The sequence below is a fragment of the Phascolarctos cinereus genome, unplaced genomic scaffold, assembly GCF_003287225.1.
Source record: "Phascolarctos cinereus isolate Bilbo 61053 unplaced genomic scaffold, phaCin_HiC Scaffold_4;HRSCAF=312, whole genome shotgun sequence".
NCBI lineage: Eukaryota > Metazoa > Chordata > Mammalia > Diprotodontia > Phascolarctidae > Phascolarctos > Phascolarctos cinereus.
Window position 1 is genome coordinate 339,066,867 of NW_027555847.1, and position 24,984 is coordinate 339,091,850.

The 24,984-nt window shown below is 38.4% G+C and overlaps 2 protein-coding genes across 2 annotated transcripts in view; one reads left to right on the forward strand and one right to left on the reverse strand.

Annotated features, from left to right (window-relative positions):
* The window catches only part of MTREX (Mtr4 exosome RNA helicase), an 87,568-nt gene extending 71,562 nt beyond the window's left edge, over positions 1 to 16,006 (reverse strand). The window contains exons 1-6 of the mRNA XM_020997216.2: positions 15,798 to 16,006; positions 9,315 to 9,452; positions 8,269 to 8,335; positions 3,942 to 4,004; positions 1,694 to 1,806; positions 921 to 1,095 (exon numbers count right to left, since the gene is read on the reverse strand). Of these exons, the coding sequence (XP_020852875.1) occupies positions 921 to 1,095; positions 1,694 to 1,806; positions 3,942 to 4,004; positions 8,269 to 8,335; positions 9,315 to 9,452; positions 15,798 to 15,904 (663 nt within the window). The 5' untranslated portion in view covers positions 15,905 to 16,006. The remainder of the gene's footprint in view (positions 1 to 920; positions 1,096 to 1,693; positions 1,807 to 3,941; positions 4,005 to 8,268; positions 8,336 to 9,314; positions 9,453 to 15,797) is intronic.
* A 196-nt stretch (positions 16,007 to 16,202) lies between these two features.
* Positions 16,203 to 24,984, forward strand: part of DHX29 (DExH-box helicase 29) — a 66,014-nt gene continuing 57,232 nt past the window's right edge. The window contains 1 exon segment of the mRNA XM_020997204.2: positions 16,203 to 16,504. Within this exon segment, the coding sequence (XP_020852863.1) occupies positions 16,324 to 16,504 (181 nt within the window). The 5' untranslated portion in view covers positions 16,203 to 16,323.

Here is a 24,984-nt window from a genome sequence, read left to right on the forward strand (position 1 = left end):
TTCTAGTTTTTTGTTTTTTTTTTTTAAATCATCATTCCTGGGTCTTCTTTGAGTCATACAGACAACACGGCTCCTTAAGACATCCTTAACATACCCAAAGCACAGAATTTCTAGTAACAAGAAATTATCTTTTTTTGGAACCAGATTTGTGATGTTATTTGTATAGTAACGTTTCAATAAAGAGTCTCCCTATATAATATATATCAGCATCTGTTTTGCAATTTACAGTCTTAGAGCTTACGATATCTATGACACTGAGGTTAAATAACTTGCCAAAGTGTCTCATAGCCATTATGTGTAAAAGGCAGGACTTAAGCAAAGGTCTTTCTAAGTACAATGCTCTATCTACTACACCACGGCAACTCTCAGCCTATCTATCTTTAATGCTGGTCCAGAAACACAGAGTGTGACTTAAGAGGCAAGGAAAATTAAGGCAGCTTCAAAATGCAGAACAAAGTATATCTGGGTAAGAACTCACACTGAATACTCCTAGGGCATCCATTTTTGGATTTATACCCACTAGTATTTTACACTGGTCAAGAAGTAACCACTATCCAAACATGAAGCTCTACTGTGATTTTTAAAAACCCTATTAGTATCCCATATTTACAAAATCACAGTCATGTGTCACCATTTAGATGAGAAAAAACTAGATTCAATATGTAAAAGCTAGGGTTTAAACTATCTACAAAGTCATGTTCCAAAATAACAGTAAGCACTTTACTACTGATATTACTTTCACATTACTAACCAAATAACTACAGGAAAGCAAATTTAAAATTCAATAATACTGCATATTTAGAGTTTTAGATAAAACAAGTATGTAAATATTCTGAATTTTTGACACAGTATAGTTTTACAAGTTTTAATTTCAGAGGCAACCTGGAGGGAAAAATAAAGTGAAAAGTTAAGTAATTTACCTCAGTAGTCATAACCAGGCAAGAAGCTGTAGGATTTATGGTAACATCACCAGTCATCAGGCCAACATCTTGAAATTCTTCATACATTTCACGATATTTCTGATTACTTAAAGCCTTAATCGGACTGGTAAATATCACACGCTGCTTTTCTCTCAAAGCCAAAGCAATGGCATACCTAAATATGTGAAACCAATTTTTTTAAAAATTCACAAAATTCATACTCAAATTATTCCTTTTTGATCTATTCTATCAATATGGTTGTAATTTCCCTCTTAGAAAAAAAGGTTTTCACATGAATAAAATTCTAGTAGCTGGTCTTTAGAAAAACCAAAAAAGATTTCAATGAATATTAAGAATATTTTACTCTCAATAGTCCCTCAACCCCAATTGCCTTGCAAAAAAAAAGAAAGAAAAATAAGAATGAGAATTCTAAACTTATACCTCAGTAAATGAACTTACCTCGGTGAATAGTTTTATTTGTTATTGAATTAGATTGAATTGAGGCAGTATAATGCATCAGAAAGGCCTCATTCTTGGTGCTTCCATAAACAAACTGTTTACCACAGGCAAGTAACTTTCTAAGCCTACATCTCCTCAGCTGTAAGTTGAGTTCCAGAACAAGACAGAATTGTCTTTAATGTCTTTCTTGCTCTAAAATTCCAGAACTATGAGCAAGGTACAAATGAAATCTGAACTGAAAATCACCTTACTGTAGAAGATACAGAAAATAATGCTTATTTTTAAAAGTTTATTTAAAAAATGAAGTTACTTACTCAGCACATACTGTTTTTCCAGCTGATGTATGTGCAGAAACTAAAACTGACTGGTTGTTATCTACACACTGAATGGCTTCTCTCTGAAAGGCATCAAGAATGAACGGATATTCCTACAAAATAAATAAAATCCAACAAAATCTTTAGGAGAATGACAAAAGAACATGAAGGATTAAGAAGAATGTTCAGAAAAACATCCACAGATGACCTGTTTGCAACAGATACATGATCCTATTGCCAAAGACAGAGAAAGGGATTTTTTTTAAAAAAAATAGGTTTTTGATCAAGAAGCACTAAAATTTGGTCTCAATGTTTTAATTTTCTATTTTAAGGAAAAAGACTTTAAAAAATTCTCAATATCATGACCTCCACCAAGTTCTAGTCTGATACAGCGCAGTTGGGGCCTGGAGATTGCCTAATCCAACTCAAGGATGATCCTCTAATTCAGAGAGGCCCATCACCAAGTTGGTCACAAGGTGATGGATTTTGTTTTTAAGGCAACTGAGGTTAAATGACTTGCCCAGGGTCACACAGCTAGTAAATGTCAAGTGTTTGGTCTGAGGTTATATTTGAACTCAGATCCTCCTGACTTCAGGGCTGGTGCTCTACCCACTGCGCCACCTAGCTGCCCCTATTCATTCATTCATTCACTTATTTATTTTATTATTATTATTGTTGTTGTTGTTGTTTTTTGGTCATGATGGGTAATTTCCCCCATTTCTCTAATTTATTTATGATGCGATCTATGTCCAAGTCATGTTCCCATTTGGAGCTTATCTTGGTATAAGGTGTGAGGTGTTGATCTAACTGTAATTTTTTCCATACCGCTGTCCATTTCCCCAGGAGAGTGAGTCTTTACATGTTGTATTTGTCAAATACTAGGGCACAAGATACACTTGCTTTTGTATATTATATAGTAAATATGTTTCACTGATTGCTCTCTATTTTTTAACTAGTAGCAAATTATTTTACTAATTACTGTTTTTGTAGTGTAGTTTAAGATCTAACATTGCTGGACCTATTTATTCCTTTGTTTTCTAGTGTTTTTTTTTACATAGAAATGAATGTCATATTTTGTCAAAAGCTTTTTCTGCATCTATTGACATAATCATGTGATTTTTGAAATTTTTATCAATATGGTTCATTAAGTGTGTAGTTTTACTAATACTAAGCCAATTTTGCATTCTTTTTATAAATCCAACCTGGTCATAGAATTTCATCTTTATAATATTTTATACCTTTTTGTGAATATTTGATTTTAAAAATTTGCAGCGATGCTCCTTAGGAAATTCATCTGTTTTCTTTTTCTGTTTTGACCCTCACTAGTTTATGTATCAAGACCACATCTGCAGCACAGAAAGAATTTGGTACAATCTCTTCCCCTTCCACCACAACCTTTTTTTGTTTTTGCAAACAGTTTATGTTATCATAGAATTAATTGTTCTCTGAATATCTGATACAATTCACTTGTGAATCCATTTGGTCCTGTGTTTTTTTTCTTTAGAAGTTCTTTTATGGGATGTTCAGTTTCTTCCTCTGAAACTAGGTTTTTAAAATTCTCTATTTCTTGTTCTGCTAATTTGGATATTTTATGTTTTTGTAAATATTTATTTAAGTTGTTGGTTTTATTTGCACATAGTAGGGCAAAATAGTTTCTAATAATACTTTTATTCATCATTTGTTGTGAATTTTTTTTTTCACTTTTGATACTGGTAAATTGGCTTTCCTTTTGCTTCTTTTTAATCAAATTAATTAATTAATGGTTTATTTTATTATTTTTTAATAGCTCCTAACCTTGTTCATTAATTAATTTTTTGTTTCCAATTTTATTATTCTCTCTTTTTAAATTTCAAGATTTTTATTTTGGTGTTTAATTGAAACTTTATATTTGTCTTTTAGGCAATTGGGGTTAAGTGACTTGCCCAGGGTCACACAGCTAGTACGTGTGAAGTGTTTGGTCTGAGGCCGGATTTGAAATCAGGTCCTCCTGACTTCAGGGCCAGTGCTCTATCCAATGCACCACCTAGATGCTTGAGGTGATGGATTTTTTGGCCACAGTAATAGCCAAATACCAATGAAATGCAGAGGGGTTATGATCTAAGACAGAGGCAGAAACCAGGGAAATGAAATAATAGCCTTAATGTATTAAAATATTATAAACTAATAAAGGGGCATCTTCTATGAATACAATTATTAATATTTTTAGCTCATGTGTAATAGTGAATTACTGAAAGAAAATTCACTGAACCTTGGCAGCTTTTCCATCTCGTGGCTTCAGTGGAACATATTCTTCATCTGCAGGTAATGCAACCTAATGAAAATTGGAAAGAAAAAATATAAAAATAACTTATTACTTCCAGATTTATTTCTTAGCTTTCTCAGAGAGCCACCTCCAAAATGTGGTGGAAATTAAATGTGATGTGATTAAAAGAAATTGGAGATAAGACTACTTTTCATTTGTAGCACAGTACTATAGAGAAAGCACTGGCTCTGGAGTCAGAAGACTTGGGTTCAAATCTCCTTTCTGGCACTTATTACCTATATAACCTTGTACCAGTTACTTAACCAATGGATGTTTCCTCATTTATATTAGTTTCCTCATTTATAAAATGAAAGGATTGGACTAGATAGCCTCCTACAATACTTCCAGTTCTAATATGAATTCTTAGGTATTAAAATTCCTGTGATTTCTGCTATACTGAGAGAAAGAACAAAAATGTTCGTTCCCACAAATTTGGAGCAAACAGTGAGAAAAGTAACTAAGTAAAACAGGATACAAAAGAATAGTGTTTTACTGATAGAAGTTAGTTAAGTAGAACAAGAGCTTCCATAAAATTGAAACAACTGCTAAAAGTAACTAGGTAAAAAAAAGATAAAGCTGGTCTTATCTTGCTTTGCTGTTAGAAGTTAGTAAGTAGGACAAAGGTTAAGCTTTGCTTAGAGTGAGCGCTTAATAGGCTTATAAATATTAGCTTCTCCACCTCTAGGAGAGGCTAAGACTACACTTTCTGAATACGGGATGTATGAAGAAGAAGGGAGGACGTGTCAAGGAGTAACGTGTCACAGGCCTACCAAAAAGTTGCACGCTCTGGAGTACTCGGCCAATGAGGACACAGAAAAGGCATTTTGCGGCCAGGATTAGAGATAAATAGTGAACTCCTGCTTTGGTACAATGTGTCCTAGTCCATAGGAGACCTGTGGTTGCAACTATGTAATAAATGGGCTTTTAACTTCATCCCTCCTGAGTCTGAATGAGTTATTTCTCACATATACCACACTCCCTGTCCGCGGAAAATGAATAAGGAAGAAGTCAAAAGTAAATTGATACTTCTCAGAAAATGGCAACAAAGACCTATACTACTCAAAAACCTATAATGGGGGGAGGGAGGAGAAGGAGATAGGCAGAGGAGGAGGCAGGGAGTATTCAGAATCTACTTTAATCTGTGCTGGAAAGGCCAACAAGTAACAACAAAAGTAAACTAAAGAGACTAGGGATGGAACAGGGTGGAGGTAAGCCATATGAGAGTTTTGGGAACTGGAAACAAATTCATACAAGCAAAATTAATTTCAGAGATCAAGTGCTTACTAAAAGAGTAGAAAATGGGTAAAGAGAAATCATTACAAAAGAATTAAATGAAGGGCATAAATCTAACAATTATAACCTCAAAAGTGAATGAAACTCTCTAAGGAAAATGAAAGACAACTGAAAAATGGATGATAAATTAACAAGTATTTAAGTAGCACTAACAGCTTGAGGAGGGGCACCCAAAACCCCTAATAGAAGGTGGTGCTTGACCTTCATCTTTAAAGCACACACTTAAATCAGCAAAACTCTGTCTTTTCTCCCTTCCCAAATGAGGACAAAAGAAGAAAGTGAATAGATGATTTTTTTTAAAAGGGTCTTATTCTGCACTCTCGAGTCCTTTTTTTTTATCAGGAGACGAGCAGCACGTTTCATCATGAGTTCTCTGAGTGTAGCGGATCATTACATTGATTAGAGCTCCTAATTCTTCCAAAGTTTTTTTTATTTTTACAATAGCATTGTTATTGTAGAAACTGTTCTCTTGCATCTGCTCACCTCATTCTCTCAGTCCTCGCATGTCTCTCTGAAACCATTCCCTTTACCATTTCCGCCACATTCATCAACCACAATTTATTCAGTCATTTTGCAATTCATGGGCACCCCCTTGGATTTCTTTGTCACCTCAAAAAGAGCTATAAATATTTTTGAAAATCTTGCTTAGAACTAATACCTCTCTTAAGTGGATCTAAGAGGGGATGGATTCCCTCTGGGAATCTAAGGCCCAGAGACAATGTGTGGCTGGTCTAAAGTCACTCTGGTAGTTATGCTGTAGAGGCTGGTTTTATTCATCCTCAAAGATGAAAACATTTTGGACGTTTTGAAAAATCTGTTCCATTTTCTGTCTATTTCTTGCCCTCCTGACAGTTTCATCTATAAATCCCTTGGAGTGATATTGTTCAGTTTGGTCATACACTAACCTTTTTGGAGAACTCCACTGTTCATTACCTTCTGTTTTTCAAATGATTTTGTATTATAAACCAATGTTGCCCTTGGTTCTTCTGTGCTCCACTTAGCAATTTCTCACCTGGCTGTACTACTTTGGGACTTCTCTGACTGGTTTCTCCATGAGCCCCCCCCCCCCCCGAAGCTTATTATTGGGATAACCTTATTATCCTGTAAAATCTCATCAGCCTTAGGACTCCTCATCACTTCTGCCTCTCTGATTGGAGGGTAGAGCCTTGAACTTCAAACCTTCACTAGGAGAGAGCGCAGCTCACACATCTCAATTCTGCACTACTTTGGGACCTCTGTGACTGACTGCTCCATCATGCCCTCTGTGAGGAGTACCTTTTTTTCCTTCACATTCTATTTTTTTGTTATGTTATTTCCCTATTTGACTGTAAGCTTCATTCTTATTGCCAGTGTTAAGCACAGTGCCCGACATACAGTTGGTGCTTAATGTTAACTGACTTGCAAAGATATCAGCTGTTTGCTGGCTATGGCAGTTTCTAGGTTCTTTTGGTCTCCTCACCAAGATACTGCTTAGACCTGCCAATGGCACTCTTGAGGAAATGATGGACCCAGAGTCAGAAATGCCTAAATTCAAATCTGCTCCTAGACATTGCTGTGTCCCTAGGCAAGTCATTTAATCTCTGCTGTCTCAGTGTCCTCATCTATAAAATGGGGACAATAGTAACAGCACCTCCCAGGGCTGTTGTGAGGACTAAATGAAAAAATATTTGTAAAGTACTCTTCTGCAAACATTGGAGTACTATATAAAGGCTAGCTATTATCATCCTAGTGATCATAAGTTTTAGGGGACTGAATAACTAACCATAGTATGATAATGCTATCAGAGATGAGATAAGACATTAAGAAAGGACAACAGAAATTTCTCCTGGACTTAATGCAATTCCACTCTGAGGGATACACAAAAAAAGACTAAAACAAAGTAGTGAGTCCCCAGTCACAAGAGATCTTCCAATAGCACTAGAAGCTTTTTATAGAGATGATTCATGCTTCAGGTAAAGGTAGAATAAGATTTCTGAGATTTTCCAGATCTCAAATTCCATAATTCTATAAAGATTTTTAAGAGTTAGAATAGCATCTGGCCTTGGCTTTATCACAATGACTGAAACAAAAAGTAAGATGGGAGAGGAAGAAGCAGAGCAGCCATGCTTTATGTTATTGTTAAGTTAAGCTGTAGAAAAGAAAGTAGACATCCTTCTGTAAGGATGTAAAGGGCACAATTTGCAGAAGAAATTCCAAGTTCCTAATGAACATAATTCCAACTGAGTTGAAGCACACTGTATAAGTCAAGACTGTATAAAATGAAAACAGATCTAAAGAGGAGCTCAAACAGACTGGATCTAACAAAGGCTTATAGAACACAGATTCTATTTTATGTTTCTAACGACTGCTGCACCTTGAAATATGTGAGAAGTGTTTTATTAGATAAGGCTCCCATCTGAACCATAAGCCATTTTTGTTCATTAGGTGTTGCTCTGAATATTTCTTTAATATATTAGTAAGGTATCATTTAACTGCCTCTCTCACCTCTCTTACCTGCTCTTGCTAGAGCAAAAGTTCCTTTAAAATCCTATGTATTTCATTCAATGCATTGAAAACATTATTCTCATAGGCTTCACTGACCGCCATGAAAAAAGGTTAAAAGCCTTCATCCTGCAGAGAGACTACAGACTATCAAAGACAGCCATGTGGTAGTGAGATTGGGACTTATGAATTCTAGACCTCTAAACTTTAGGACATGAATCAAAAGTGGAATATAAGAAGCAACATGTTACAGCAGAAAGAGTACTAGATTTGAAGAGCTAGTTATCTTACTTTTCTTACAGTATCTGTAAAAGTTGACAAAATGGCCTCTAAGGTTCCTTAAATCTGTGATCTTATTATACATAAAATGACAATGCAACACAGATACTGCTCAGCCTTTCCAAGCTGCACTGATAACTAAGCTGATTACTGCCTACTAACCTAATTACTCATAGAAAATGCCCAGTCTAAAGTCACTGTACTCATTATTCATACTCACCTCATGTGTACAGCCTTCAACAGTTTCCACTGCTTCTACCTTGACTCTGGGCATGAGATCTGCCAGACTAAAATTAAAATAAAGAAATAAACAAACAAACAAATAAATAAATGCCCCTGCCCCCCCCTCCTCCAAAGTTTGGCATACATACTCCACCTACACACAATACATAATTTCTGAGGGAAAAGTAGTTTAAAATATCATGATTCTACTTTGGAAGAACTTTCAATTTATAAAATTTTAACTATCAGAAAACACAGTAGCATGATGTAGTAAAAAGAGGGTTAACTTACGCAACTTGGGTTCAAATCTTATCTCTGACACATATTAGCTGTGTGACCCTGGGCACTTATCTTTTTAGTACTTAAGGCAGCAAACCTATAAATGTCTAAGTGCAGAACACCTGTGTACAGGGACACACTTCATCAGGAGTTGCCTCCACCAATGAAATCATAGGTTCAGGCCAAAAAAAAAGATACAAGGTAATTTGTTACAGACACAGGTGTATTCTTCATACCAAAAATAAGTGGAATTTCTTCTACAGTATTATTTCTGGCAATTGCCTATGTTACCTTATCACTAATGGCTACCTTGTCTCAGAAGTTACCTAAATTATTTTGCTCCCAAGTTGGACGTTATTCCCTAAATTCTTTGACTGCACAGCACTGTTAAAAGCAAACAAAAAATATTCTCTTTGTTCAGATCCTAGTTGTCGGTGGTGACAGTTATAGTTGCTTAATACTTTTAGCAAGGTGCTAGCTAAGCTAAGAAGAGTACACTAAAGAACATTTTTTAAAAAATCAAAGTATGTAAGACAGACAAAAAAGGGAAACTCTTTCTTTTGAAGGTTTTGCTTTACCATGTTGTTCTGCACAAATAATACCTTTTATTTCACGCAATTATACAAGCATTCAGTTCTATAAGCCACAAATTACTTTACACCCAATTTCAAAAAAAAAATCTTTAAACCTTATGCCAAAGTGACATACAAAGAGTAAAAATGATATACCAAGTGTGCTTGAAATTTACAATAAAACGAATCTTACCTTACATCTTCTGCTACTGTATTTTCTATTCTGGGCTTCTTTCCAAATATGGGTTCATCTGTACCTTCCAATTCTAAATCTCTTTTATTCTTCCCAACATCGGCAGACCCTGACTGTGGTTTATCATCTGTCCGTTTTCTGAAAAGTAAAGTTTTTCATAATAGCTTTCATTTTTAATACGTTCATAAACTTTCAAAATTCCAAATAAAATGTATGCTACTTCTAGAAAAATTCAGCTAGAGCAATGTTAACAAGTTGAGATGAAATGTATTTAAAAATGAAAAATTTTATCTATCATTACAGCTAAGACATTCTGAATATAATTTTCTATCATTTCATCATTCCCAATGCTTACTCCTCCCAAATACATTCCTTCTTCCTGTGACTTCAAATCCCTCCTCTGATCATACTTACCTAGGTTCTTGTATCACTTCCTATTCTAGTATCACTTGTCCTCCTTCTTCAATCTTAACCTTTTAGTTAACTAGTTCAAGGCTATAGTACCTTGTTCTTTCAAATCCTTTATCACTACCACCCCCTTACTACTGCAACTTCATGACTTGCCACAACCCAACTCCAGATTATGCTCACCCTCTGTCTCCTCCCTTTCTATTCACATGTAGCTAGAGAAAGTCACAACTGTGCTGACTAGTCTACTACAAACTGTTATCTAATCTCAACTGGGTTCCTCACTGGAACAAGGTAATCCTACTCTAACTCTCTCTCCTATTTCCCACAGACTATTCCAAACCTTCTCTAAACTTCTCTTAAACTTCCCATACCATCCCTTTCTTCTACCTTCATAGCTAAAGATCTAAACTCATATTTTACCAAGAAAACTAAGTCCATTCATTGTGAGTTAGTTTCTTCTTCCCCTTTTCACCTCATAAACTTATTTCCTACCTCAAAACCAACATTTCCCATTTTTTCTTCCTTTACTCCAGTTTTCTGAAGGCCTTCTCACCAAGAGCAATCCTTCCATACAAAACCTTGACCCTATCCTATATTCTATAGCAGACTGCTCTCTTAATCATCCCTTCCCTCCCTCTAATTTTCAATCTCTCCCCTTTCTATTGGCCCTTTCCTAAGGTTACAAATATAACCAACTCTCTTCCATCCTTAAAAAAAAAACCCTCATTAGACTTGATCATCACATCAAACTTTCTCTCCTTTATTTCTCCCTGATTCTTTCCCTTCTTTCTTCTCCCTCCCTCTCTCACATCATGCCTCTACTAAATCTCTTTTGCTCCTTTATTACTTCTAGGATCAAACAAACTTCCTCCCCCTCCTTTTTTTGTGGGGGGGGACGACAATTCACTTCCTGACCTCAATCTACTTTTATATAGCCTTATAGTAATATGTTCTTTTTATGCACACTACAGTCTAGACAAATAGACCTTCTTAATTGTCTTCATAAAGGACACTCCATATCCTATCCCTATGCCTCTGAGATGTCCCTCATGCCTGGAATGGACTCCCTTATCTTACCACAGTCACTCAATCCCTAGTTTTCAGTCCAGTACCACCTCTTACATGAAATCTTTCCTGGCTCCCCTAGCTGCAAGTGCCCCTCCCCAATCCCTCTTCATCTTTGCATATATACACCTTTATGTGAACATACTGTCTCCCCTGGGTAGACTGGAAGGTCCTTAGTGGAAGGGATTATGCCACTTTTGGCTTGTATCCCCAAAACCTAGAATAATAACTCATACATAGTAAGTAAAATGCTTTGTTGTTCAGTTGCTTTTAGTTACGCCTGCCCCTTCATCACCCCATTTGGGATTTTCTTGGCAAATATACTGTAGTAGTTTGCAACTTCCTTCTCCAGCTCATTTTACAGATGAGGAAACTGAGGCAAACAAAGTTAAAAGACTTGCCCAGGGTCACACAGTTAGTAAGTGTCTGAGGCCAGATTTGAACTCAAAAGATTAATCTTGCTGACTCCAGGCCTGGCACTCCATCCACTGTACCACTTAGCAACCCCAATAAATGCTTACTGATGGACTATTATTCTACATCTAGTCTGAAGTCTATACCAACAGCTTATAATACCTACTCCATATCCTCAACACTGCATGCTTCTGTAAGACCTACTTTTACTTTCTATAATAATTTAAGCACTTGGCTCCCAGTTTTCCTTTCCATTCTAATAACCACCTACTATGAATTCAATATTCATGAAGATGGCCCATTTGATACCCTGGACATCAGTTCCTCAAATCCACTATTCCATTTTAGCTACCAAATGATAGAGTACACCCCCTCACCTCTCAATTCTCCTAACATTTTACACCCATAAAAGCTGTTCTTTGCCCAGGACCTCAAGCTGAGTGAACCATCTCACTTTCTTCATATTCATTAGATTCCTTCTGACCATACTTAATTTCTTGCCCAGTCTGGATCAATTGGGAACCAACTTCAATGCTGCCCTAACAACCTAGACTCCCTTTTTTTGTCTTTATCTTCTACTATAAAGTCTCATACTATTTTATAATTCTGAATCACTATCACCATACACTAGTTTACTTCTCCTTTGAGTCTGCATAATTTGTCAGAGAAAGGCACAGAACCATGCCAACTGGGTCTACTGTACTTCTCAATCTTTATAGGGGTCTAGTCCAATGTCTTCAGAAATCTGTTCCAAAGAAGTCAGGTTAACATGTATTTATTACAGATTGATACATACAAAATAAACTGGGGATAGTGTTAAAGAAAAGTCACTAAGAATAAGGAGGACTAGAAAAAGCTTCTAGCAGAAGATGGGATTTTAGCTGAAAACCTGAAGGAATTCAGGGAAGCCAGGAGGCTAAAATCAGGAGGGAGAGAATTCCAGGCATGTTGGACAGCCAGCAAAAATGCTCAAGTGTTGGGAGATCGGAAGGAACAGCAATAAGGCCAATGTCACTGGACTGCAGAATACTTGGGGTATAAGAAGACTGGAAAGGTAGAATGGGACCAGTTTATAAAGAGCTTTAAAACCAAAATAGCATTTTATATTTCAATCTGGAAGCAATAGGGAACTCGCGCAGTTTACTGAATAAGAGGATGTCACGATCAGACAGATGCTTTAAGAAAATCAATCTGAAGGCTGAACAGATTGAAGTGGGGAAATACTTTTGAGTCAGAGAGACCTACCAGCAGAATATTTCAATAGCCCAGAAATGAGGTGATTTTTAAGGCCTTTACCAAGGTTGGTGGTGGGAATATGAGAAGGGAGAAAGCAGCATATACGAGACACTCTCCACAATACTATTACAAATATCAACTAATTTGTCTCCCTTCATCTATTAATTAACAAGCATTTATTAAATACCTACTATCTGCCAGACTGTGAGCTAGACACTGGAGATTGAAATACCAAAATCCTTGCCCTCAAGGAGTTTATACATTATGTGAGGTATACAACATATAGTTAGGAGTGTGCAATATATTCACAAATAAGAAGATATCGGACATCTAAAAATAAACAAAAGTGATTGATGTGTATGAACATCAACTGGGGTAATCAAGACAGGCCTCTTGAAGAAGGTGGCTCTTGAGCTGAGCCTTGAAGGGAGTACAGGGTTTCAGGAAGCAAAGGTGAAGAAAGGGAGCATTGGTGGGCAGGCTGTTATAGACATGGGAGATGGAATGTTAAATACAAGGAACATAGGCCATCCTGGTTGGATCACAGAATGCATGGGAAAAATAATCTGTCATCAGCCTGGGGAGATAAGCTGGAGCCAGACTGTAAAGGGCTTTAAATGCCAGAGGAATTTGTACTTTAACCCAAAATAAGGGCTCTAAAACTTTTTTGTACCACAGACATCTTTGGCAGCCTGGTGAAGCCTTTAGCAAGCCCTTTTCAAAATAATGTTTTTGAATGCATAAAATAAAATGAATAGGATTACAAAGGAAACCAGTTATATCAAAATATAGTTATCAAAAAAATTAAGGAATAACAAGATAGTCCTGTGTTTTAGGACTAACCATTCAGCAGTTGTGTGGAGAATGGACTGAAGAATAGAAAAAACAGGAGCAAGGAGACTAAGAGTCTCCAGAGTTAATCAGGACAAGGGAAAACGAGTACCTACACTAGGGTCTTTGTTTATTAGCAAAGTAAATGAGACAAACGCAAGAGATGCTGAAGAGAGAGCATCAGCAAGACTTAGTCACTGAATGGATATGGGAGAGAGGAAGCCCAAGTAAGAATGAAGGGTTAAGGATGACTAGCAAGTGAAAAATCTGGTTGACTTAAAGTATAATAGTGCCCTTAAAAGGAAAAAAAAAGTTAAGACAGAAGGATAGTTTTAGAGAGAAAGACAATTCAGTCTTCAACTCATTCAACACAATGTCATTGGATTAATCTTCTTAAACCACCACTCTTTCCCTATTCAAAACTCTTCAATGTTTCCCCCTTTCTTAAAGGATCATGTCCAAAACCCTGTCTAGCTAAAGAACCTCTTCTAATTGGCTAAAATGAATACCCTCTATTCCAGTCAAATTATATTACTCAGTGTCCCTTGGAGATGCCCTGAGTTTTCCCACTTCCTTTACCTTACCTTCCTTTACCTTTACCTTTATTAGCATTCACTCCCTCTGCCAGAAGCACCTTCCACTGAACAGCATTCCCTGAGCACTTAAGGGGAAAGTTTGTTATTTCTGAACTTGAGTATTCACTGTTTATATATACTGCCTAAATGTTCACTAATCAAGGTTTGTGGAAAAAGCATATCTTATATTCTGAAAGTCAGTCCCAGACAAACCATTTACTAATCACATGACAGCGAGAAAGTCAGTTCATCTCTCTGATACTCAGCTTCCTAATCTGAAAATGGAGAAAATATTATTGCACTACCTAGTTCACTGAATTATTGTGAACAAGGTGATTCACAAACTCTATATTATGTAAGTATGAGTTATCTCGATCCCCTTAATACCTGTATGAGTTTAGGCAAATCATTTAACCTTATCTATAAAACAAGGGGTTTAGGCGAGATGACTTATATTGTTCATTCATGCCCCAAATCTGCGATGATATGATCATTAATAATTTTTTTTAAATTTAAGATTGTAAGTTCCTTAAGAAGGGGCCCATTTAGTCAAATCCCCTTGTTTTGGAAATTTGGAAGTGAATACCTAGAAAGGACTCCTACTAGATAGTTCCAGTAGTAAGAGAACTAGCCTTTCAATACAATTCCTTTGAATCCAAATTTTTGTAACGTTCACAGTACTGCACAGCTGGGTTTAGTGACGTTACACAGGCGGTTAAAAAAAGCCATACAGGAAGGATAATTGCTAGAACTGATACACTGACATTAAGGTTTGCAAAACTCTTTACATGTTATTTGGTAGTGCATTACATAGGGCATGGAATTAGGAAGGCCTGAATTAAAATCTGACACATTAGCCATATGACTGTTGGCAAGTCCCAACTTAAAATAGAGATAACAATAGCACCTATCTCCCAAGGTTATTGTGAGAATAAAATGATATAGAAGACTTGGCATCTTAAAGCAACATATAAACACTAGTTGTCATTATCCCTATCATTGCTTGATCTTCACAACCCTGGAAGATTGGTACCATTATTATCTCAGTTTCACAAATGGGGACACTGAGGCTGAGAGGTTAAGTGGCTGGTCCAGGGTCACATAACTAGTTAATGACTAAGCAGGATTAGGCCTTCCTGACCCCATCCACCAGGACACCTAGCTGGGCCCCTTTAATTGTTGCTGGTTGACTTAAAAACAGAATTCTCATACTCCCTGTGATATTTCATTCAAGGGAAGAGTAAAGTCAGAAAAAAATCACATCACACTGACAGGTGTGTCATTACAAGGCTCTAAGCTTGATCCTGCAGTTTTCTTTCTAAAAATTTCCCTTACCATAATCACAGCCTACTTTTCTTCCCTTTTGATGTCTGTCCTTTGTCTCTGCAACTCAACTCCCTATAACTTCCAGGATCGAGAACAAAACAAAATAACTGGTGCTCATAAACAACATTTAAAGCTCTTCACAACCTCGCCTGTCACCACCTTTCTTACATTTTGCCCCCTCTCCTTGTACTCGACCATACATGTAGTGACCCTCGGTCTCCCGTCTCCAGCCTCCGTGCCTTTCCATCGGCCGTTCCCCACCCCTGGAAGGCTCTTCCTCCTCCCCTCTCCAAGCAGGAGCCTTCCCCGCTCGGACAACCTCCCTTGCTCTCGGGGCGCCTCTCTCACACGCCCAGCCCCCGTTATTCGCCTGTTGTCTCCCCCTAAAGACCTCCTCGTCTTTGCCTTTCCTGGTGTTCCCAGCGCCCGGCCCAGGGGAAGGGTTCCCGACAGAAGCCCGTTCCTCCTCCTCTGACCCCCGGCCTGGTCTCGTGGCCTTTCTCCCCCAGCGCGGCCTGCGCTTTCCCCGACGCCGGAGGCCCCAACTCCCTCTACACAAAACGCTAGCTTGTCTCCTGCTCCCCTTCTGTCCCTCCGCACGAACGGCTACGGGCCCGCTCCTTACTTGGCTTTGCCCGCGGCCTCTGCCGCCCCTTTCCCTTTCTTAGCCCCGGGGGTCGGCGATTCGTCTTCGAACACGCTGAAGAGCTCGTCCCCGAACGCATCCGCCATGTTTCCGAACCGTCCAGCCAAATTCCCCCTACCCACAATGCCTCGTAGTTAGGCGGAGGGAGTGTTCGATCCCGGCCCACGGTGTCCGGGAGGGAACAAGAAAGCTCGAGTTGACGCCGCCACTTGAATTTTTTTTTTTTTCTCTTGTCTCTTTTACAATCTTTCCAGCCGGGAAAGGAAAGAAGGAGAATACGTAGCACGCGGTGAGGGCGGAGAGAAGGGCGGGACTGCCGCGGCCAGGACCAATCCCGAGGCAGCGCCTCGCCGCGGCTCCAGGGAGGTCCCGGATGAGGGCGGTGGCGGTGCGCCTGCGGACTGGGAGCATCTGGGCCCGGCCGAGCAGAGCGATCACGCGTGTCAGGGCCCCGCGCCTCTGTCTCCCCGCCTCTCGCCTCTCCGGGCCCGGTGGGAGCTGCAGCATGGGCGGGAAGAACAAGAAGCACAAGGCGCCGGGCGCCGGCGCGGTGCGGGCTGCCGTGTCGGCCGCTAGGGCCAAAGCCACCGCCGAGTCCGGGGCAGCGGGAGAGGCCCCGGGCAAGAAGCCGGTGCCCAGGCCGCTTCCCGTCACCGCCTCCACCAAGGAGCCGCGCGTCAGGCAAGGTACCCGCAGCCGCGGACCTCCCTGCCCTGCCCCCGCGCCGCCCTTCCCCGCCCCGCGGGGACACGCTCCCTCGCCCCCTCGGGCTCCCGAGTCTCCACCTTGCACTGACTAGGCTCCGTGTGCTTGCTTGGCCCTTTCGCCGAGGGCCCAGTATTACCGTCAACAAGCATTTATGAGGCGCTTACTGTGTGCCAGACTGCTCAGCGTCGTGGATACAAAAAAAGGAGGGAGGGTTGGTCTCCAGAAGCTTACCTTCTAATGCGGGAGACAGCACATAGACAACTGTGCACGTACTAATTATATACAGAGTAGACAGAAGGCACGAGGACTGGGGTTCTTTTATGTCCGTGGCTGACATAGTTGTTCTAAGGGTAGTGTAGCCCTTCCCCTGCTACTGCCTTCCTATTTTTATCCCCCCCCCAAAAAAACAGCAACTCACATATACCCAATCCCATTCAAAGCTCAATTAAACCACCTTTCTAGGGCGTTGAAGTAGGTTAATGTTATGAAGGATTGGGCTTAGGGGGCACACAATTCACTTTTCGACTCTTTGGGTTGTTCCTATTCTGCATATTCGAGAAATGACAGCTGCTGATGACACCTTTACTGTGACCGGTTTGATCATTGTTCTTCCCACTCCTTTAGTATGTGCATGGCCTGTTTCTCCAAGAGTTGTAGATTTAGAGCTCAGAGGGAACCTTAGGAACATTTAATTGTGGGATCCTAGATTTAGAGCTGGAAGAGACTCAAAGACCACCTAGTCCAGTCTCAAGTTGGAGGGAGGCCTAGAGAGGAGTGGCACAGGTAGGTTTTTCTCATTCCATTAGAACATAAGTTCAAATTTCTTGCCATTTAGGGATCTTTTGTTGTTTGTGCTTCTGTACCTAGCCAGCTCAGTGCCTGAACAAGTAGTAGCTGTTTAATAAATGCTTGTGTATTGGCTTCTGTGACTCCAAATCCATTGCTCCTTCTGCTCTCTCTACCAGGGTTGTGCCACATTCTAACTCAGATTGGATGTACCACTACCTTGTTGAAAATGAACATTATGGGGCAGCTTAAGTGGCACCTGCCCTGGAGTCTGAGGACCTGAGTTCAAGTAGGGCTTCAGACACTTATTAGCAAATCACTTAATTGCCTTGCAAAAAAAAAAAAAAGAAAATTAACATCAGTTCACGGTTACTTTCAAGAATAGAATAGTTGTAATATATTTTATTTTGGTTGCTGTTTTCTTTTTTTTTTTTTGAACATTTGGAAAGACCTGTTGATACTATTTTCTTGTCTACCATTCATCAAAAGTTAGCAGAGGCAAAAGTGAAATTTTAGTTTACTAGCTTGGGCATTAAAACTTCTACTGTCAGAAAAACAGATTTTAAGACAATAAGAAAAACTGGGCTTTTATAAAAGCACTTTTATAAAGCACAACAAGTATTGTAACCTTGTGTAAGTTAAATTTAGGTTCCAAAAATCAAAATCTGAGAACTGACAATTCTTAGCAATTTTATTCTGCCTACAATTCTAAGCATTTTATGTCTTGGTGCCCTCGTAAATCTGCTTTGTTTTCCTTTTCTTTGTATTGCTTTTAAAAATATTATTCTGCCTTAGAATTTAAGAGGCATTATGTATTACCTCAATATTTTACTATAAAAAGTATTTAACATGTGCATAGCATTATTTTAGTCAGCGTACCAAAATCAATGCACTAATAAATTGCTTTCTGAAAGAGAAGGCAACATTGATGTTGACAACTGCAAAAAGAATTGTTTTATCTGGAGACTTGGGAAAAGTTCTCAAGCAAATTCTTGCAGGGAAGTTAGAATTTTACAATATGTAGGTGTTAGTACCAATTACTCGTATTTCTAAACCTTTGTGGGTTTTTGGTTTTTTTAAATCTGTATGTAGAGGTTGAATGTAGCTCATTCAGCAAAGGCAGACAGTGTGCTGTAATTAAATATGAATACTAGACTCTGGGAATTAAAAAACTTGAGTTCTAGCTCTGTCCCTAACTATGTGTTCTTTAACAAGTCACTTAATTTCTCTGTAATTTCCTAATCAGTACAAATGGGATGTGAGGGTGGGGTTGATCATAAGGCCCTATTGAGCTTTGCTACTGTTTGAACAGGTCTTTATTGAGTATCTCTTGCAAGGCATTGTATATCTCTTACATCTTGCTTATTGTGATGATGTCTTGCTACATATTTAATTTAACAACATTATCATGTGTACAGAAGCCTGTTATCTGACTAAAGAAAAGTTTGCCATATTGTTTATTGCGGATACCTGCCCTCTTCCTTCTTGACCTCTCTGCTGTACTTGACACTATTGATCCTTACCTCTTTATTGAGATGGAATTCTTTTTTGATTTTTGTGCATTATACTAGTTCTCGTCCTACTTTTCTGGTTATACTTATGTCTACCATGGCTCCTTTTTGTCTTTTTGACCTTCAAATATAAATACCTTAAATTCAGCATCTCTAGATCAAATTCTTATTCTTTCAACCCTCAAACCATCTTTTTTCCTCTTAAATTATTACATCTCATTTTACTACCACTGTTAGAACCACCATGGCTTGGTTTTTTGGAATCATCTTTGACATCTGCTCCCTCTCCATACAATTAATCACAAAGTGTTGTCTGGTCTTCTCTGTAATATCATCTACATACATTCCTATTCTATTCCCACTGCTACATTTCTCATTGATGAAAACACTAGTCGTCTTAACTAGTTTCTCTAACTATTCATCTCTCCTTCCATTTGTCCAGCACAAACTCTGATCACCCCTGGCTCCCCATTGCCAAAATAATTTATTCTAAATTCCTTAATCTGCATGCAAGATTCTCCATAGTCTGGCCCATACTTACCTCCTACAGTGCAAATCCTACAATTGAGTGAGACAAAATTATTTAGTGTTTCCCAAATATACATTGTATTTTACTGCCTCTGTAACTTTCTTCAGACTGTTAGAAATGCATTCCATTGCCCTCTCTGCTTATCAGAATCCTGCCTGTCCTTCAAGATATGATTTAGATATAACCATCTTTCAGGATTTCTTGATTATTCCAACCAATTCTTACAGCACTCACCTCTATACTATTACACGTAGTGCCTTATAATAGGATAATTTACATACATTGGGTCTCCCATTTTAAATTGTTATGACAACATTCAGTAACTAATATTTAAGTGCGCATTGTAGGCAGAGTACTGGGCTGGATTTTGGACTGGCTGCAACCCCTCGTAGAACCTATAGATTGAGGGGAACTTGGGCAAGGGACTTTATCTCTCTGGGTATCAGTTTCTTCATCTGTAAAATGTGGGGGTTGGACTTAATGACCTCTTCTAGCTCTAAATCTATGATTTTATGACTGTCTTATGCATCCTTGTGTCAGTCAGCTAGCCTTTATTAAGCATCTACTGTATGCCAGGAATTGTGCTAAGTGCAAAGGATACAAAGAAAAGAAGAGGGGAAAACCCCCCAGTCCCTGCTATCAAGGAGCTCACAGTCCAATGAGAAAGACAATATTTAAACCACTGTGTACAAATAACATAGATACAAGAGAATTTGAAGGTAGTCTCAGAGGGGAGGCACTAAGATTACAGAAGACTGGGAAAGGCTTCTTGCAGAATGTGCAACTTTAGCTGAGATTTGAAGGAAGTCAAGGAAGGTAGGAGGTGGAGATGGGGGGGAAAGTGTTCCAAGCATGGAGGAACAGGTTTGAGTGAAAATGATTTGGGAAATGGAGTGTCCTGAGGATGAGGCTAGTGTCATGGGAGTACAGAGTACATGCAGGGGAGTAAAGTATACATGAACTTGTCCCCTATCCATAATTCTGAAAGGCAGTTTCTTTTTTTATTCCTCAAATTTGCTTATGATGTTATTCTTTATATCCAAGTCAGGTATTCATTTGGAACTTAACCATGTTATGCAGTGTGAGATTTTCTACTCTACCTAGTTTTCTATTAGTCTGTTTTCTGATTTTCCCAGCAGTTTTTGTTGAATAGTGAGTTCTCAGCCCAATATCAGAGTTAATAAATGTTTGTTGACTAGTTTATCCACTATATTCTACTGCTTCTTGCCAAATCTTTCATAGAATTTCTCTTCTCCCCCCTCCGTTTTCAAAAATAAATTTTTATTGCTTTTTTTTTACATCTCTGGAATTTCTCCTAGTACCCAACATTTTTCCTTTCCTAGAGAGCTATCTGTAGAATAGTTGATTTTGTTAATAGAAAAAAGAAGAAAAAGAAAATCAGCAAAACCAACCAATACATCCAAAAAGCCTGAAAATAAATGCACTATGACAGACTTATGGACCTCACCCCCCCCGACCCACCCCCAGCTTTGGAGAAGAGTGAGATGAAGGTGTCTTCTCATGTCTCTTCTTTGGGGCCATGGCTGTTCTTTGTACTTTTGCAGCATTTGCTTTTTCTTGTTTTGTGGTAGTTCTTTCTGTTTACATTGTTATAGTTATTGTATGTGTTCTCTAACACGGTAATATTGTTCCTTCTTTTTACCACAAGTGGTTCAGCCATTCTGCAATTGATGTGCATCTACTTTGTTTCCTATCACTACCTCGAAAAATGCTGATATAAATATTTTGGTGTGTAGGGGAATTTCTTCTTATCAAATGACCTCCTTGAGGGAAATAAGCCTAATAGTGGAATCTCTGGGTTAAAAGGTATAGATATTTTAGTCACTTTATTAGCATAATTCCAAATTGCTTTCCAAAATGATTATACAAATTTCTCTTTTTAATCCTTTTTAATAGATGTTTTGTAGACTGTAATTATCTTCATGCTTAAAGCTTTGTTTATGCCCACATGAGCATTGCAAATTGAAGCAACCTGGAGTTCCATAAATTGTTTCTTTAAACTCATGGTGAAACCAACTCTACCAACTTCTCCAAGAAACTTTGAGCTTCCTTTAGCTGAGTTTTTCTTTGCCTTTGTTTATAGTGAGAATGTCAGTATTGATGGGATACAATATCACCAGCATCATAGCAACTTCTTGTTGATAAGACTTAGGGTTTGTTTTTGTTTTTGTCATTGTATCCTCAGGACCTCCATAGTAGGCATTCAGTAAATGCTTATTGAATTGAATCCTACACACTGCTACTAGATTGATCTTCCTGCTGTATGAATTTGATCATACCAGTCCATTGTTAATAAACCTTTACTATTTGTCCATTGCTTACTAAATAAAAACTCCTTAGTCTATGTTAGAGGCCTTCCCTATTGAACATGACCCTACCCTTCCAATTTTATCCCATAGAGTTCCCTTGAATAGACTCTACTCTCAAACCAGACTCACTTATCTGTCCCTCTTCCCAGGGGCACTTATTATTTTCTTTCCTCCACACCTTTGTTCCGGCTAACCCTGCCTGTTAACATCCTTGAAGCTCAAGTGTTACCTCTGGAAGTGATTCCTTATTCATCTTTTTGTCACAGTAATTTATATTTCTCTTAAGTACTTATGTTCTAGTTTGTATTTATATTTTTCAGTGCCCCATGGAAACCTTAGACTATAAGTTAAAAGGAGTTTCTGATTTGCTTTGGTAGGAGTTTCCTTCTACCTTAGGGAGTTCCCCACATAAAAGTTGACCAAAATAAACATTTTATGTCTGCCCACAAAATTATAAGCTCCTTGAGACAAGGATTCTTTTTCTTACCTGGCACACTTATATCTTTGCATTATATGTAGTAGACATTTAATAAATGATTGTTCAATCAGTGAATAATGTAAATAGAAGCAGTTTCCACTTTTTACTAATTTAAATATTGCTTGTTCAGTTCTAATGTGTAATAAAGATACTTCTTAAATGTATAGAAGGTTTTATTTCTGGAAAAGGGGTTGTAATTTGAAGCGATTTAAACTGATTCTGATTTTCTCATAGATTTTGCTATGATAAGGGTTTAAGTTCCTGACCAAGAGCTTGGTGCCCAATCTCATGCATAAATGACTATTAATCAACCATAAAGGATATGCTTTTATATATTGTACATATAAAGTTTTCTAAGGACTTTTTAATAGACCTTTATTATTGCCTTCTTTATATGGAGTACTGTGTGGGCTACTGCAGAAGATAAAAACCTTTAGATAGGATAGGACCTTTACTCTTTAGTAGCTTACAATCAAATGTGAAAATGAGATATCAACACTGATAGACAAAATATACAATATTACATGGTAAGTGCACTGGAGAGTTACAAAACAAAGTGCTTTGTGAGGTCTTAGGGGAGGGCCAAGGGGGATCAAGGAAGCTTTCTTGGAGAGGGCAGTCTGTGAGTTGGGCTTTAAAGGATGGATAGGAATTCAACAAATGAAGAAAGAGAGGGAGAACATGTTCTTTCTGCAGGCAGAGAGAGCAGCCTGGGCAAAGGCATGGTGACTAGAAAGCACAGCATGTTTTCGGGATGGCAGAGAGTTGCCCACTTTGACCGAAGGATGATGCCAGGTTGTGTAGGTCCCTGAGGCCAAGTAGAGGATTTCAAACTTTATTCAGTAGTCTGTGGGAAACTATTGAAGATCTTTTAGGGGAAGAGTACTATAACTAAATCTATGCAAAAAGATTATCCTGACAGCAGCATGAAAGGGAGCAGAAGTGGGAAAACCTGAAATGAACCTTGTTCTAGGATAGTTACAGGAGGAATAAGAGGAAGAGAGGGAGGGTTTTGTCTATATTGTCAGGACAGGACCTGGTAACTGGTTGGATATGAGAGGTGAGGGTAAGTAAATGAGGCTGAATACCACAAAGTTAGGAATATGGGAGACCAGGTAAACATTGCTACAGACAGAAATAGAAAAGGAAGACTGTCAGAATTAGGGGGGAAAGATAATGGGCTTGTTTTTAGATGTGTTGAATTTGAGTTGCTAATGGATATCAAGATGGAGTTGTCATGTAAACAGTTGGAGATAAAAGGTCTGATGCTCAGTAGAAAGGTCAACATGGAAACATATTATCTACATAGAGGTGTCATACATATCATTTGAATGGGGTAATATAGCTGCCAGTCATATACACTTTATTTATGCTATCCCTTGGAAAGCAACTTTGTGAAAAAAATAATACCAGAGATTATGGAGTCCAGAGCAAGTATTCTTGCTTGGTTTGGTTAGGATTTGGAGGACTGGAAATCTGTGTAGAATTTGGAGAGGCTTCCAGAAGTCTTCATTTGGGTGGTAGGATCCTGTGTCCTGGGACATAGAAACCAATAGACTTTGTGCTTACCTCTTATAAATAAGAAAAGTAATATTATGGGTACAGTTGGTAGAGAACTGTAAGAAGTTTTCCCTGACTTTAATCTGCTTCAGCCATTTTTCTAACAGAAACTCTGTATGTGACAAAACATAGTAGAGTCAGAGTTTAGCTCAGATGTTGTACTCATTACATCTAAAGAGAGTGCCTCATTAGATTATGACAATTAGAGTATTTAAACTATTAAACATGCTTCTGAGTCCTTGTGTATCATTTAAGACATAGATCCAATGGAGTTCCCAGAAATAAAATTAAACTCTGTTTAAGCAGGCTTTTACTGATTTTTTATGGTCTGAGGACCAAGTCTTTGAAAGTTAAGTTTAAGTAATATTAGCTAGTGTACTTCTGATCAAATCATTCTTTAAATATTAAGTTCAAATGATATTAGCTGTTGCATTTTCATAATATGTTGTGGCAGTGGTGTCTCGAAGAATTCAGAGTCCGACCACCTCTAATCCAAGTATAGGCATTTATTTAGAATGATGCTTCTCATGAAGCAGGTTAAGTTCTAAGCGGAATCAGCAATTTCAGAGAAAGCAAGGTGGATTTTTATAGGGTAAAGATGCAGTTACACTTTAGAAATTATGAATATTAAAAAGGCAGGAGGGGTTTGTCAAGGGATTAAGTAATAATGGGTAGGGGTCCTTTCTGTGGTTCTGTGGTCAGACATCCTGGTCATGTTGTCCTCTGATTGGCTAGCTATTGTGGTCCTGCCTGGTCAAGATGGATAGTTAGGTATTGTGATACTGTCTCTGGCTAAATGGATGGTGTGATTGTGGTTGAGCACAAGAACACACCTGTTCACGTTTGTGATCTGATGGCAGTGGCTAGCTAGGAGCAGTGGCTGTATTGAGTCTGGGGGCCTGAGGTGTGGTTAAAGCCAGATTATGTGGTTAAATCAGGACATAACTGCTGTTTAATGGAGCCCATAAGGAATTTAAAATATTGGGACTGGGGGCAGCCTTATTAGGATGCATCATTAGCTGGTATTTTCAGATCAAAATGTTAATTGAGGAAAGTAAAATCTGTGATCCCTTAAAATCATAATGAACCACTGGTCTAACCCTTAAGCGTATCTCTATAAAAGGAAGTAAAATATTTCTCCTTGAGCTTTCCCATTTTGCGAAGTATGTTGAGGGTAGGTTAATTTAGGCCTTTTATGATTCCAGGATTCTAATTTTTCTGCATTTTCCAAACACATACCCTTCTAGGGCCTCATTATTAGTGG